Source organism: Nerophis lumbriciformis, linkage group LG02, assembly GCF_033978685.3.
Source record: "Nerophis lumbriciformis linkage group LG02, RoL_Nlum_v2.1, whole genome shotgun sequence".
Lineage (NCBI taxonomy): Eukaryota > Metazoa > Chordata > Actinopteri > Syngnathiformes > Syngnathidae > Nerophis > Nerophis lumbriciformis.
In genome coordinates, this window is record NC_084549.2 from 8263895 (window position 1) to 8276849 (window position 12955).

At 40.6% G+C, this 12955-nt stretch overlaps 1 protein-coding gene and 1 non-coding gene across 2 annotated transcripts in view; one reads left to right on the forward strand and one right to left on the reverse strand.

Annotated features, from left to right (window-relative positions):
• LOC133580586 (filensin) overlaps positions 1–7507 on the forward strand; it is a 31861-nt gene extending 24354 nt beyond the window's left edge. The window contains exons 6-8 of the mRNA XM_061934873.1: positions 4170–4390; positions 6017–6108; positions 6178–7507. Coding sequence (XP_061790857.1) covers positions 4170–4390; positions 6017–6108; positions 6178–7190 — 1326 coding nt within the window. The 3' untranslated portion in view covers positions 7191–7507. The remainder of the gene's footprint in view (positions 1–4169; positions 4391–6016; positions 6109–6177) is intronic.
• trnag-gcc (transfer RNA glycine (anticodon GCC)) lies at positions 4859–4929 on the reverse strand. Its single transcript has one exon. It is a non-coding gene; the product is annotated as a tRNA-Gly (tRNA).
• Positions 7508–12955: the final 5448 nt, after the last annotated feature.

Sequence of the window (12955 nt, forward strand, 5' to 3'; positions counted from 1 at the left end):
TTATGATTTTTTAAGCAAGTTATAAATACAAAAATCTAATCATGTTTAATCACAGGCCCTTTAGATAAGCTCTTTTTCTTGAGAATACTCACACATTAATATTGATATTATTATTGTATTTATGTAAATAATAATAATAATGACATAAATGCAATTATTATTATTATTATTTCACTTTCTGTGTCATAATAAGCATTTTGTTTGTGTTATTATCATCATCTTGGATACAAATTATATTTGTCATATTATTTTTATTTCACTAGTAATTGTACTGTATAACTTGTTGTCATAATTAACTGCCGGTTAATTCGTTTATGTCAGTAGGGAAAATCTCTGTATAAATATAATTCACTATGAATACTTCACGGCATAGGGAAGTACTTAATAATAAAATAGCACAATGTTGGCGAAATAATATAAATTGTGCAACAAACAGAGTTATTTTTAAATTATTTTGTATGATTATGAGAATACATTTAATTTAGTATTTTTATATATTTGTTATTAATTATTTGTGCATTTGATCAGGAAAATGATCGTCCTTTTATTGTACAGACATCAGTCTGTATAATGAGGCAGTGGCACGGAAAGGCCACTAGATGTCAGCAAAAACCCAAATATCATGAAAATACCTCACTATCATATTGAATACTGTAACTTGGATGACATTGTAACACTCTATTCGTACAGTAATTACAAATACAAAACAATAATTAAAACAAGACTAGCTACTGACTGATTGGTAGCAACATTACAACAATTGCTCAACAAAATTAAGTTGTTGCTAGTCTCCATTTATGTGTTGATAAAAAATTTGAAATTAATTATATCAATATTTTTTCTTGTCATATTAACAATATTTTATAGATGTTTTCCCCCCTTCTTTGTGTATTAAATAATAACAAATATTGGCTAATAATTTGTCTCCTCCCTGCCAATATGCCAATAACAAGCATTCACCACTAGATGTCAGCAAAAACCACAATAACATTAAAATATCCCGCCATCATAGTGAATACTGTAACTTGGATAACATTCAAGTGTATTAGTGCAGTAATTACAAATGCAAAACAATAATTAAAACAAGACTAGCTACTGACTGATCGGTAGCAACATTACAACAATTGCTCAACAAAATTAAGTTGTTGCTTGTCTCCATTTATTTGTTGATAAATATATTCGGAATTAATTATATCAATATTTTTGTCATATTAACAATATTTTAATAGATTTTTCCCACCTTCTTTGTGTATTAAATAATAACAAATATTGGCTAATAATTTGTCTCCTTCCTGCCAATATGCCAATAACAAACATTCACCACTAGATGTCAGCAAAAACCACAATAACATTAACCTATCCCACAATCATAGTGAATATTGTAACTTGGATACAATTAAGTGTATTAGTACAGTACTTACAAATACAAAACAATAATTAAAACAAGACTAGCTACTGACTGATTGGTAGCAACATTACAACAATTGCTCAACAAAATTAAGTTGTTGCTAGTCTTTATGTATTTGTTGATAAATACATTTGAAATTAATTATATCAATATTTTTTCTTGTCATATTAACAATATTTTATAGATTTTTTCCACCCTTCTTTGTGTACAAAATAATAACAAATATTGGCTAATAATTTGTCTCCTCCCTGCCAATATGCCAATAACAAACATTCACCACTAGATGTCTGCAAAAACCACGATAACATTAAAATATCCCACGATCATAGTGAATATTGTAACTTGGATAAAATTTAAGTGTGTTAGTCCAGTACTTACAAATACAAAACAATAATTAAAACAAGACTAGCTACTGACAGATTGGTAGCAACATTACAACAATTGCTCAACAAAATTAAGTTGTTGCTAGTCTTTATTTATTTGTTGATAAATAAATTTGAAATTAATTATATCAATATTTTTTCTTGTCTTATTAACAATATTTTATAGATTTTTCCCCCCTTCTTTGTGTATTAAATAATAACAAATATTGGCTAATAATGTGTCTCCTCCCTGCCAATATGCCAATAACAAACCTTCACCACTAGATGTCAGCAAAAACCAGAATAACATTAACATATCCCACAATCATAGTGAATATTGTAACTTGGATACAATTTAAGTGTATTAGTACAGTACTTACAATTGCAAAACTATAATTAAAACAAGACTAGCTACTGACTGATTGGTAGCAACATTACAACAATTGCTCAACAAAATTAAGTTGTTGCTAATCTCCATTTATTTGTTGATAAATACATTTGAAATTAATTATATCAATATTTTTTCTTGTCATATTAACAATATTTTATAGATTTTTTTTCCCCCCTTCTTTGTGTATTAAATAATAACAAACATTGGCTAATAATTTGTCTCCTCCCTGCCAATATGCCAATAACAAACATTCACCACTAGATGTCAGCAAAAACCACAATAACATTAAATTATCCCACAATCATAGTGAATATTGTAACTTGGATAACATTTAAGTGTATTAGTACAGTACTTACAAATACCAAACAATAATTAAAACAAGACTAGCTACTGACTGATTGGTAGCAACATTACAACAATTGCTCAACAAAATTAAGTTGTTGCTAGTCTTTATTTATTTGTTGATAAATACATTTGAAATTAATTATATCAATATTTTTTCTTGTCATATTAACAATATTTTATAGATTTTTTCCCCCCCTTCTTTGTGTATTAAATAATAACAAATATTGGCTAATAATTTGTCTCCTCCCTGCCAATATGCCAATAACAAACATTCACCACTAGATGTCAGCAAAAACCACAATAACATTAAATTATCCCACAATCATAGTGAATATTGTAACTTGGATAACATTTAAGTGTATTAGTACAGTACTTACAAATACCAAACAATAATTAAAACAAGACTAGCTACTGACTGATTGGTAGCAACATTACAACAATTGCTCAACAAAATTAAGTTGTTGCTAGTCTTTATTTATTTGTTGATAAATACATTTGAAATTAATTATATCAATATTTTTTCTTGTCATATTAACAATATTTTATAGATTTTTCCCCCCCTTCTTTGTGTATTAAATAATAACAAATATTGGCTAATAATGTGTCTCCTCCCTGCCAATATGCCAATAACAAGCATTCACCACTAGATGTCAGCAAAAACCACAATAACATTAACATATCCCACAATCATAGTGAATATTGTAACTTGGATACAATTTAAGTGTATTAGTACAGTACTTACAAATGCAAAACAATAATTAAAACAAAACTAGCTACTGACTGATTGGTAGCAACATTACAACAATTGCTCAACAAAATTAAGTTGTTGCTTGTCTCCATTTATTTGTTGATGAATATATTTGGAATTAATTATATCAATATTTTTGTCATATTAACAATATTTTAATAGATTTTTCCCACCTTCTTTGTGTATTAAATAATAACAAATATTGGCTAATAATTTGTCTCCTTCCTGCCAATATGCCAATAACAAACATTCACCACTAGATGTCAGCAAAAACCACAAAAACATTAAAATATCCCGCCATCATAGTGAATACTGTAACTTGGATAACATTAAAGTGTATTAGTGCAGTAATTACAAATGCAAAACAATAATTAAAACAAGACTAGCTATTGACTAATGGGTAGCAACAAAAATAGGTTGGTGCGATTCTCCATTTATTTGTTAATAAATATATTTGAAATGCATCATATTAATATTTTTTCTTGCCATATTAACAATATTTTATAGATTTGTTTCGCCCTTCTTTGTGTATTAAATGGTAACAAATATTGGCTAATATTTTTTCTCCTCCCTGCCAATATGCCAATAACAAACATTCACCACTAGATGTCAGGCAAGGCCCAATTTGTTACAAATGTAGGCGTAACCCAATCATGTGTTGTATTTTTAATGTATGTTATGCTAAAGCCTTGACAATAATCATACAAATTAGCTTCCATACACTTCCAAACGCCGTGTGTGGTGTGCTTCCAAAGTCGTGCTCAAATTCTCAACACACCCCATAATGAATTAGCAACACAACGCTCATGTGCCGAATTGATGACCGTGTTAAATATCCTCCCGGGCATTTTTAACACTCGCAAATAACTCAATCAGAGTGTCTTGATTAAAAACGCACAATTGTGTCTCTCTCAGGCTGCCATGATGGAGCAAGCCATCAGGGGCACCCAGGAGAGTTTCGACAACGAGATCCAGCTGTACAACGAGCAAATCGAATCCCTGCGCAAGGAGATCGAAGAAGCGGAGAGGTCCTTGGAGAGGTTCACCAGCGAGTGTCGCCACTTGGCCATGTACCAGACGTCTCTGGAGAACGAGCTGGAGAGGTACAAGAGGATCATCGAGAACGAGGATAACAGGTAGACGCAAACCCGGATGAGGGTTACCACGTCATTCTGGGGAAATGTCCAATTGAATGTGAAGGAACTATCTGGAAGTCGACCACGATCTGTAGACCCTTTCATGCTTGTTGAACGACACAACCTGAGATATGGTATTTGCAATCTTCGGATTGGGGTACGACGTTCAATACTGTCGGAGGCAGATATTTACATATATCCGAATTTAAGTTGTACTTCTTCCATTTTTTTGTCGTATTTTCCATTTCTTCTCTTGATGCTCTGTCAGCAAGTATACTGTGTGTGTTGCCCTTGAGTTCTTTGGAATGTGTTTTGTCTAGCATTTTGTTTTGGCTAGGGAGGGGGAAGGAAAGAGAGGTTTTTGACGTTGGGAAGACAGACCATTTTGGGTGTGCGCGATAGAATGTTCGAGGTTCCCTGGGCGGAACAACTGGTCCAAAACGCAACAAATTGGTTCTCGAAACCTGGTTCATTGGCCGGGAATCGAACCCGGGCCTCCCGCGTGGCAGGCGAGAATTCTACCACTGAACCACCAATGCTCGGATTGGGGGCTCGTCCGGGATAATTTGTTGCGTTTTGGACCAGTTGTTCCTCCCAGGGAATTCAAGTCACAATTCGCTCCCAAGTTCTTTCCGACACTTAAAGCTGAGTTGAAAAACCACCAGAGACAGAATAGGTATTTTGTTGTATATTCTCAAAGCTTTGCCAATATACATTTTGAGTGAGACCAGTCTAACCCTCGAACATTCTATCGCGCACACCCAAAATGGTCTGTCTTCCCAACGCCAAAAACCTCTCTTTCCTTCCCCCTCCCTAGCCAAAACAAAATGCTAGACAAAACACATTCCAAAGAACTCAAGGGCAACACACACAGTATACTTGCTGACAGAGCATCAAGAGAAGAAATGGAAAATACGAGCTGTTTTCAAATATGACAAAGAAATGGAAGAAGTACAACTTAAATTCGGATATATGTAAATATCTGCCTCCGACAATACTCACGTTGTGCCTAACGTTAACCTTTCACTGGGTTCTTTGGCAAATAAATGCCAGGTCCTCTGTTATGTCTGCCTATGCTTGGCAAATATGCAGGAACTCCGTGGTAGAGGCTTTTGTTCCAGCTCGTAGAGATCAGGGTTCTTCGGTTATTGGGTTTCATCGGCCTCATTTTGTGCAACAGGCCCTTTGAAGGACTACCTAAACAGATCCCACAAAGTTCCAAGCTTGCAGGTGTCCAAAAAGTCTCAAAGAGATCCAAATTCAAGTTTTAACCTGTTTCACGCAGAAATCAAGCAACGTTTCTGCAAATAAGGCATTTGATACAGAACCTAGCTAAGGCAGAAAATAGTCAGTGGCTCCTATAGCAGACTGTATACTTGTCAGACTGAAACGGATTTTAGCACAACAGGGTGAAGTGAGTCCCTAAAAAATATTTGACAACACAGTCCTGGAATTGTGGATTACCTTTACTCACCGGTTACACCTCTGTTACAGTTTAGATTTCACTCCAAAAGTCTAAACGTTCCCTCATTCCTTGGTGACATTCAGTTAGAACTTCAAAGACAGTGAGAAAAGGTCTTAACAATAATATTCATTGACAACTGCTGGTCTTTTCCTTATTCACAGGTTGAATTCCGCAATAATCGGCAGCCCCATCACCCTGTTTACCACCAGCTACCACTACTCTCACACCCCCTCCGCCTCAAACAGGGGGCGAGGTAAGTGCTCTATATCAACTGTGCAAATCTACTCCTGGATAACCACTAAGACGGATTATGTGTTCTTAGATATCACTCTTGCTATACAAGACATCACCAACATAAAGCCCCGTCAAAAGATCATGGCCAAGAAAGTCCAAAAGAAAAAGGAGCTAACCCCAAGAGACGTGATTGACAATGGTCAAGAGGACAGAGGCGCCGCTGGGGAGACTCCAGAGGAAGATGCCAAGGGGACGCCCTCGGTTGAAGGCCAGGAGGAGAGTGTGAGCAGGACCGAGGAGAGGCCCGTGTTTGCTGGAGTATCTCCGCAGGATGTGCCAGATGGAGCGCAGATCAGCAAGGCGTTTGACACGCTGTGCAACATCGTCAGAGATCGAATGAGGAAGTACAGGAAGCCTGAGCCGATCGCTGACTTCTACACAAAGGGGCGTTACGTCCTCGTGAGCGGCGAAGGAAGCTACCTGGACCCTTGCTTCTACACTTCCACACCATCCTCCGGACACATTGTTGTCACAATCAAAGATCAACCTCTAGGACGGAGCGCAATGTCCCCTGAACCTCCTCAGCCTAAACCTCTTGGTCCAACCCCTCCTTTCAACGCTTGGGGGAGTAAGGAAGATGCCAGGGGAGGAAAAGGGAAGGACAATGGCGGCAAAGGCAAGGTCAAGAAGAATGAAGAGCCTGACCCTCAACCTAAAGATCCAGGCCCAGTCCAGCCATCTCCTGACCCTAAAGATCCAACAGGGGATCCTACCAAGCCAAAGAAGAACAAAGATGATGATGGACCAAGCAGGGCTTCTCCAAAATCAACACCCCGGGCCCCCAGCACCAGCTCTAGCTCCAGCTCCAGCACCAGCACCAGCACCAGCACCAGTTCCAGCTCCGGCTCCGGCTCCGGCTCCGGCTCCGGCTCCAGCTCCAGCTCCAGCTCCAGTAGCTTTACCCCGGATGCCATGAGTTACGAAAAGGTGGTGGTGGAGTCTGTGGAGAAGTTCTCCGATGGCCGCAAACTTAAAGGTTATGAGGAGACGTCCATGGTGGTGGAAACTACCATCGAGAAATCCAGCAAGAGGAAGCATTAAAGACCAAACCTCAAGAATCCATCACACATTCCAGCTTGGGCTCTGCATCCATTACCAATGTTCTACCTGACAGCCATGCTCGCGATTTAGTCCTTTACTTTCTGAAAACAAAACAAAATATTTACTCTGTACCACCTTTTAAAAAGATGAATGAGAAGACATCTGAAATTTTGTGCCACCCTTCGGTTTTCCAACTTTCCCATTTATTTCACCTTCTTGAGCTCATTGGTTCAATTCCATGCCTGCGCCCACCCCCAATCATTTTGCTGTGAATTAATTTGCTTGGACATCTTCAATAAAGACGACTCAAACATAAATTATGCTTTGTTGTCTTAACCCCATTTGGTACTTGCGATCTGCATTTTATTTTATTTAATTAGGGTTTAATAACCTAAGTTATCTTCTTGCCTCAATCCCTAAAGTGCCTGCCGATGTAATGTTTGGACAATTTTTCTTCTGTTACAGCTTGGTAAAGGCGTTGATATATTTGGTAAATATGAAGGCTTCTGCAGGATTAGGTCTTTTCTTTCTGCGGATGATGTGGTCCTGGTGGCTTCATCTGACCAGGATCTTCTGCTCTCACTGGATCGGGTCACAGCTGAGTGTGAAGCGACTGGGATGAAAATCAGCACTTATGAGTCCGAGTCCATGGTTCTCGCCCGGAAAAGGGTGGAGTGCCATCTCTGGGTTGTGGATGAGTTCTAGTACCTCAGAGTCTTGTTCACCAGGGAGGGAAGAATAGATTGGGAGATCGACAGGTGGATCGGTGCGTCGTCGGCAGTGATGCTGACCCTGTATCGATCCGTTGTGGTGAAGAAGGAGCTAAGCCGAATGGCAAAGCTCTTAATTTACCGGTCGACCTACCTCCCCGTTCTCACCTATGGTCATGAGCTTTGGGTTATGACTGAAAGGACAAGATCACGAGTACAAGCAGCCGAAATGAGTTTCCTCCATCGGGTGGCTCTCTCTTAGAGATAGGGTGAGAAGCTCTGTCATCCGGGAGGAGCTCAAAGTAAAGCCGCTACTCCTCCACATCGATAGGAGCTAGATGAGGTGGTTCGGGCATCTGGTCAGAATGCCATCGAACACCTCACTGGTAGGTGTTTAGGGCGCATTTGACCGGTAGGAGACCACGGGGAAGACCCAGGACACGGTGGAGAGACTACAGTATTTTTCGGACTATAAGGCGCATTTAAAATACTTTAATTTTCTCAAAAATCGACAGTGCTGACCTTAAAGCAATTTTATTTGGTACATGGTGTAACTGGTATGGCAGTCATACATAGGAGATACGTGTTAACTGCAAGATGACGCCAGTAAACACCACTAAAACTTTAAATGTACCATTGAGAATATAGAACATTACACACTTCGGTTTTTGATTGATTGATTGATTGATTGATTGATTGATTGAAACTTGTATTAGTAGATTGCACAGTACAGTACATAGTCCGTACAATTGACCACTAAATGGTAACACCCGAGTAAGTTTTTCAACTTATTTAAGTCGGGGTCCATGTTAATCAATTCATGGTAAGCTATGAAGCCGCACCGCTTGATGGATTGTCGGCGGATTAAACATACGAGTATTATTATGGTGTGTGTATAAGGACCGCAAAATGGCACCTATTAGCAGATATTATCTGGCATTTTGTTTTGCAATATTATGCAAAAACAACTTTTCTTACCTTCTGGTCCCTGCTGATGTGTATTTGGGATCTGCATAATAACTACCGGTACTCACCCCCAAATCCTCCACACGACACCTCCGCTCCGGACAGGCTAACCTCCTCCAACATCCGAGGACAAAGCTACGAACAATGGGAGACCGGGCTTTCTGCTCCGCCGCTCCCAGTCTGTGGAACGCTTTCCCCGACCACCTGAGGGCACCACAGACTGTGGATGCTTTTAAAAAAGGCTTAAAAACCCTTCTTTTTAAAAAATACTTTTTTAATATATATATATATATGCATACTAGTTTTAGCTATTTGGCTGTTCTAGTTGTTTTTTTTGTTTTTTTATTTAAAGGTTGACAAGACTCTGCAACATCGCGTGGACATCGGGGGCGGTACCTCTGGATTGGCAGACCGGGGTGGTGGTTCCTCTCTTTAAGAAGGGGAACCGGAGGGTGTGTTCCAACTATCGTGGGATCACACTCCTCAGCCTTCCCGGTAAGGTCTATTCAGGTGTACTGGAGAGGAGGCTACGCCGGATAGTCGAACCTCGGATTCAGGAGGAACAGTGTGGTTTTTGTCCTGGTCGTGGAACTGTGGACCAGCTCTATACTCTCGGCAGGGTCCTTGAGGGTGCATGGGAGTTTGCTCAACCAGTCTACATGTGCTTTGTGGACTTGGAGAAGGCATTCGACCGTGTACCCCGGGAAGTCCTGTGGGGAGTGCTCAGAGAGTATGTGTCAGAGCTTGGTCCGCATTGCCGGCAGTAAGTCGGACACGTTTCCAGTGAGGGTTGGACTCCGCCAGGGCTGCCCTTTGTCACTGATTCTGTTCATAACCTTTATGGACAGAATTTCTAGGCGCAGTCAAGGCGTTGAGGGTATCTGGTTTGGTGGCTGCAGGATTAGGTCTCTGCTTTTTGCAGATGATGTGGTCCTGATGGCTTCATCTGGCCGGGATCTTCAGCTCTCACTGGATCGGTTCGCAGCCGAGTGTGAAGCGACTGGGATGGGAATCAGCACCTCCAAATCCGAGTCCATGGTTCTCGCCCGGAAAAGGGTGGAGTGCCATCTCCGGGTTGGAGAGGAGATCTTGCCCCAAGTGGAAAAGTTCAAGTACCTCGGAGTCTTGTTCACGAGTGAGGGAAGAGTGGATCGTGAGATCGACAGGCGGATCGGTGCGGCGTCTTCAGTAATGCGGACGCTGTATCGATCCGTTGTGGTGAAGAAGGAGCTGAGCCAGAAGGCAAAGCTCTCGATTTACTGGTCGATCTACGTTCCCATCCTCACCTATGGTCATGAGCTTTGGGTCATGACCGAAAGGACAAGATCACGGGTACAAGCGGCCGAAATGAGTTTCCTCCGCCGGGTGTCGGGGCTCTCCCTTAGAGATAGGGTGAGAAGCTCTGTCATCCGGGGGGAGCTCAAAGTAAAGCCGCTGCTCCTCCACATCGAGAGGAGCCAGATGAGGTGGTTCGGGCATCTGGTCAGGATGCCACCCGAACGCCTCCCTCGGGAGGTGTTTCGAGCACGTCCAACCGGTAGGAGGCCACGGGGAAGACCCAGGACACGTTGGGAAGACTATGTCTCCCGGCTGGCCTGGGAACACCTCGGGATCCCCCGGGAGGAGCTGGACGAAGTGGCTGGGGAGAGGGAAGTCTGGGCTTCCCTGCTTAGGCTGCTGCCCCCGCGACCCGACCTCGGATAAGCGGAAGAAGATGGATGGATGGATGGATATTTAAAAAAAAAAAAAAATGTAAATACACTGTAGCACTTTGAGGTTGTTTACTCAATATAGTAAAGTGCTTTTTACAAATAAAATCTATTATTATTATTATTATATAACTTTGTCTTGAATTTGGAAAAAAAAAAAACATTTAATTTTTAAAGAAGGGTTCGGTGAATGCGCATATGAAACTGGTGGGGTTCGGTATCTCCAACAAGGTTAAGAACCACTGAACTAACCACTAGGCCGACTTCGGGTAAGTGGAAGAAGATGGATGAAAACAACAAAAACAGCATTAGTGTTCAAATTTAGTAGGACATAATGCAAATGGCGAAGCAATTAATTAAACATTACTCAGTATACGTCCTTGTGAAACTTGTCCAAGTGCATTACAGAACTTAAACGACAATGGAGCAACCGAAGAGCGCTCTTTGACGCAGCTCTAAAAATAAACCGCTAATGTAATGACTGTAATGACCCCCCCCGCCCCCTCTTCCCCTGTTCTCGCTGAGAGGCAACGCTTGTCTCCACTCGTGTGCTCTCGAGAGTCCGTAAAAAGCCGCAAACGCAGAGCAACGAGGTCTCCATGAGTCGTTGTGGAAGGCTGTGGTACTGAGGGGAATTCACGGAGCACCTTAACAAAACAAATGCCGGCAGATGCTGCGCTTGCCAGCACACCTTATGAAGACTTCAAACGGGAGGACTTCAGGAAAGGAAAAAAATATACATAAAAAAACTGTTTTAGTAGTGTGAGAATGAGATATTTTTAAGTGTTCTTTCTTAATCCATAGTCATGTTTAAATCAGCTAATATTTTCCCATCTTATCCATCCATCCATTTTCTACCGCTTGTCCCTTTCGTGGTGGAAGGCAGGGAACACCCTGGACAAGTCGCCACCTCATCGCAGGGCCAACACAGATAGACAGACAACATTCACACTCACATTCACACACTAGGGACCATTTAGTGTTGCCAATCAACCTATCCCCAGGTGCATGTCTTTGGGGGGTGGGAGGAAGCCGGAGTACCCGGAGGGAACCCACGCAGTCACGGGGAGAACATGCAAACTCCACACGGAAAGATCCTGAGTGTCACGGCGCGGACTCGAACCCATTTTTCCTCGGCAGCTGCAAACAAAACTGTGTTTAGATAATTGATACTTCAAAATTGCATAAATAAATCTTAATGAGTATAACATAACTTGGCTTCTGAGAGCTTCAAAATGTAATGAATAAAATGTTAAAGTTGTTGATAAACAAGCAATTATTTTAATAATTAGATATGGTCATTTTAAATAAATTACTATGATCATTTAAAATTAATTATTTCAAACATGTTTATTTTAATGTATAATTCTATGGCTGGATGTAATAAGGAGTCAGAAAAAATACTAATAAAAATACAGTTAATTTTGATGTTTTTAGCAAAATATAGTAAAAATGTATTTTTTATTTTATTTTTTTTAATTAACAAATATATTTATTTGTAGGTAAGATAAACATAATAATACAATTTATCTCTAGTCTGGATGATTTAGTTCTTGTCACCCTGTTGTCCTCCCGTCATGAAAAAAGGCTGTCCTCACTCAGGTCCACATGGAGCTGGAGGGGGCGTGGCCTCCAGCTCCGGCTGAAAACCGGGAGATTTTCGGGAGAATATTTGTCCCGGGAGGTTTTCGGGAGAGGCGCTGAATTTCGGGAGTCTCCCGGAAAATTCGGGAGGGTTGGCAAGTATGCGCACAGGCATCCTCCATAAAGGGATACACCCCTACCAGGAGGATTGTCTTACTCGTTCGAGTGACAGCCGATAATATCCTGTTATATCTCACATTCTATATTGTGTTTTGGAAAAAGGTTGTCATAAACGTTACTTAATTCATGAAAAAAAAAAATACCAAAGGAAACAAATTTTGTGTCCAAACTTTTGTACCTTTCATATGATTATCAGTAGTATATTATTAGTTGCGAGTTGTTGTCATTACATCTATCATGTTTATGTGTGCCATGCTATGTGAGTTTTTTTTCCTCGGACTCAGTCTGGACCCCTCCTGAGGGTCCAGCCTTAGACTGATATTTTTTTTACTCTTCCCCCTTTCCCAATGTCACCTTTTTCCCACCTTTTTTAAGGAGCGCCGTAAGTGGCGGATCCGTCGGCGGTCTCGTCTTGTCCCCCTGTAACGTATGTCTGCTCTTAGTGCAGGGGTCAGCAACCCGCGGCTCCGGAGCGGCTCTTTGATCACTCTGATGCGGCTCAGCAGCTTACTTGCTGAACCCCCCCAATTTTCCCGTGAGACTTCCGGATTTCAGTGCCTCTCGCAGAAAACTCCCGGGATTAATATTCATCGATTTTCACCCTTACGGCTATAAT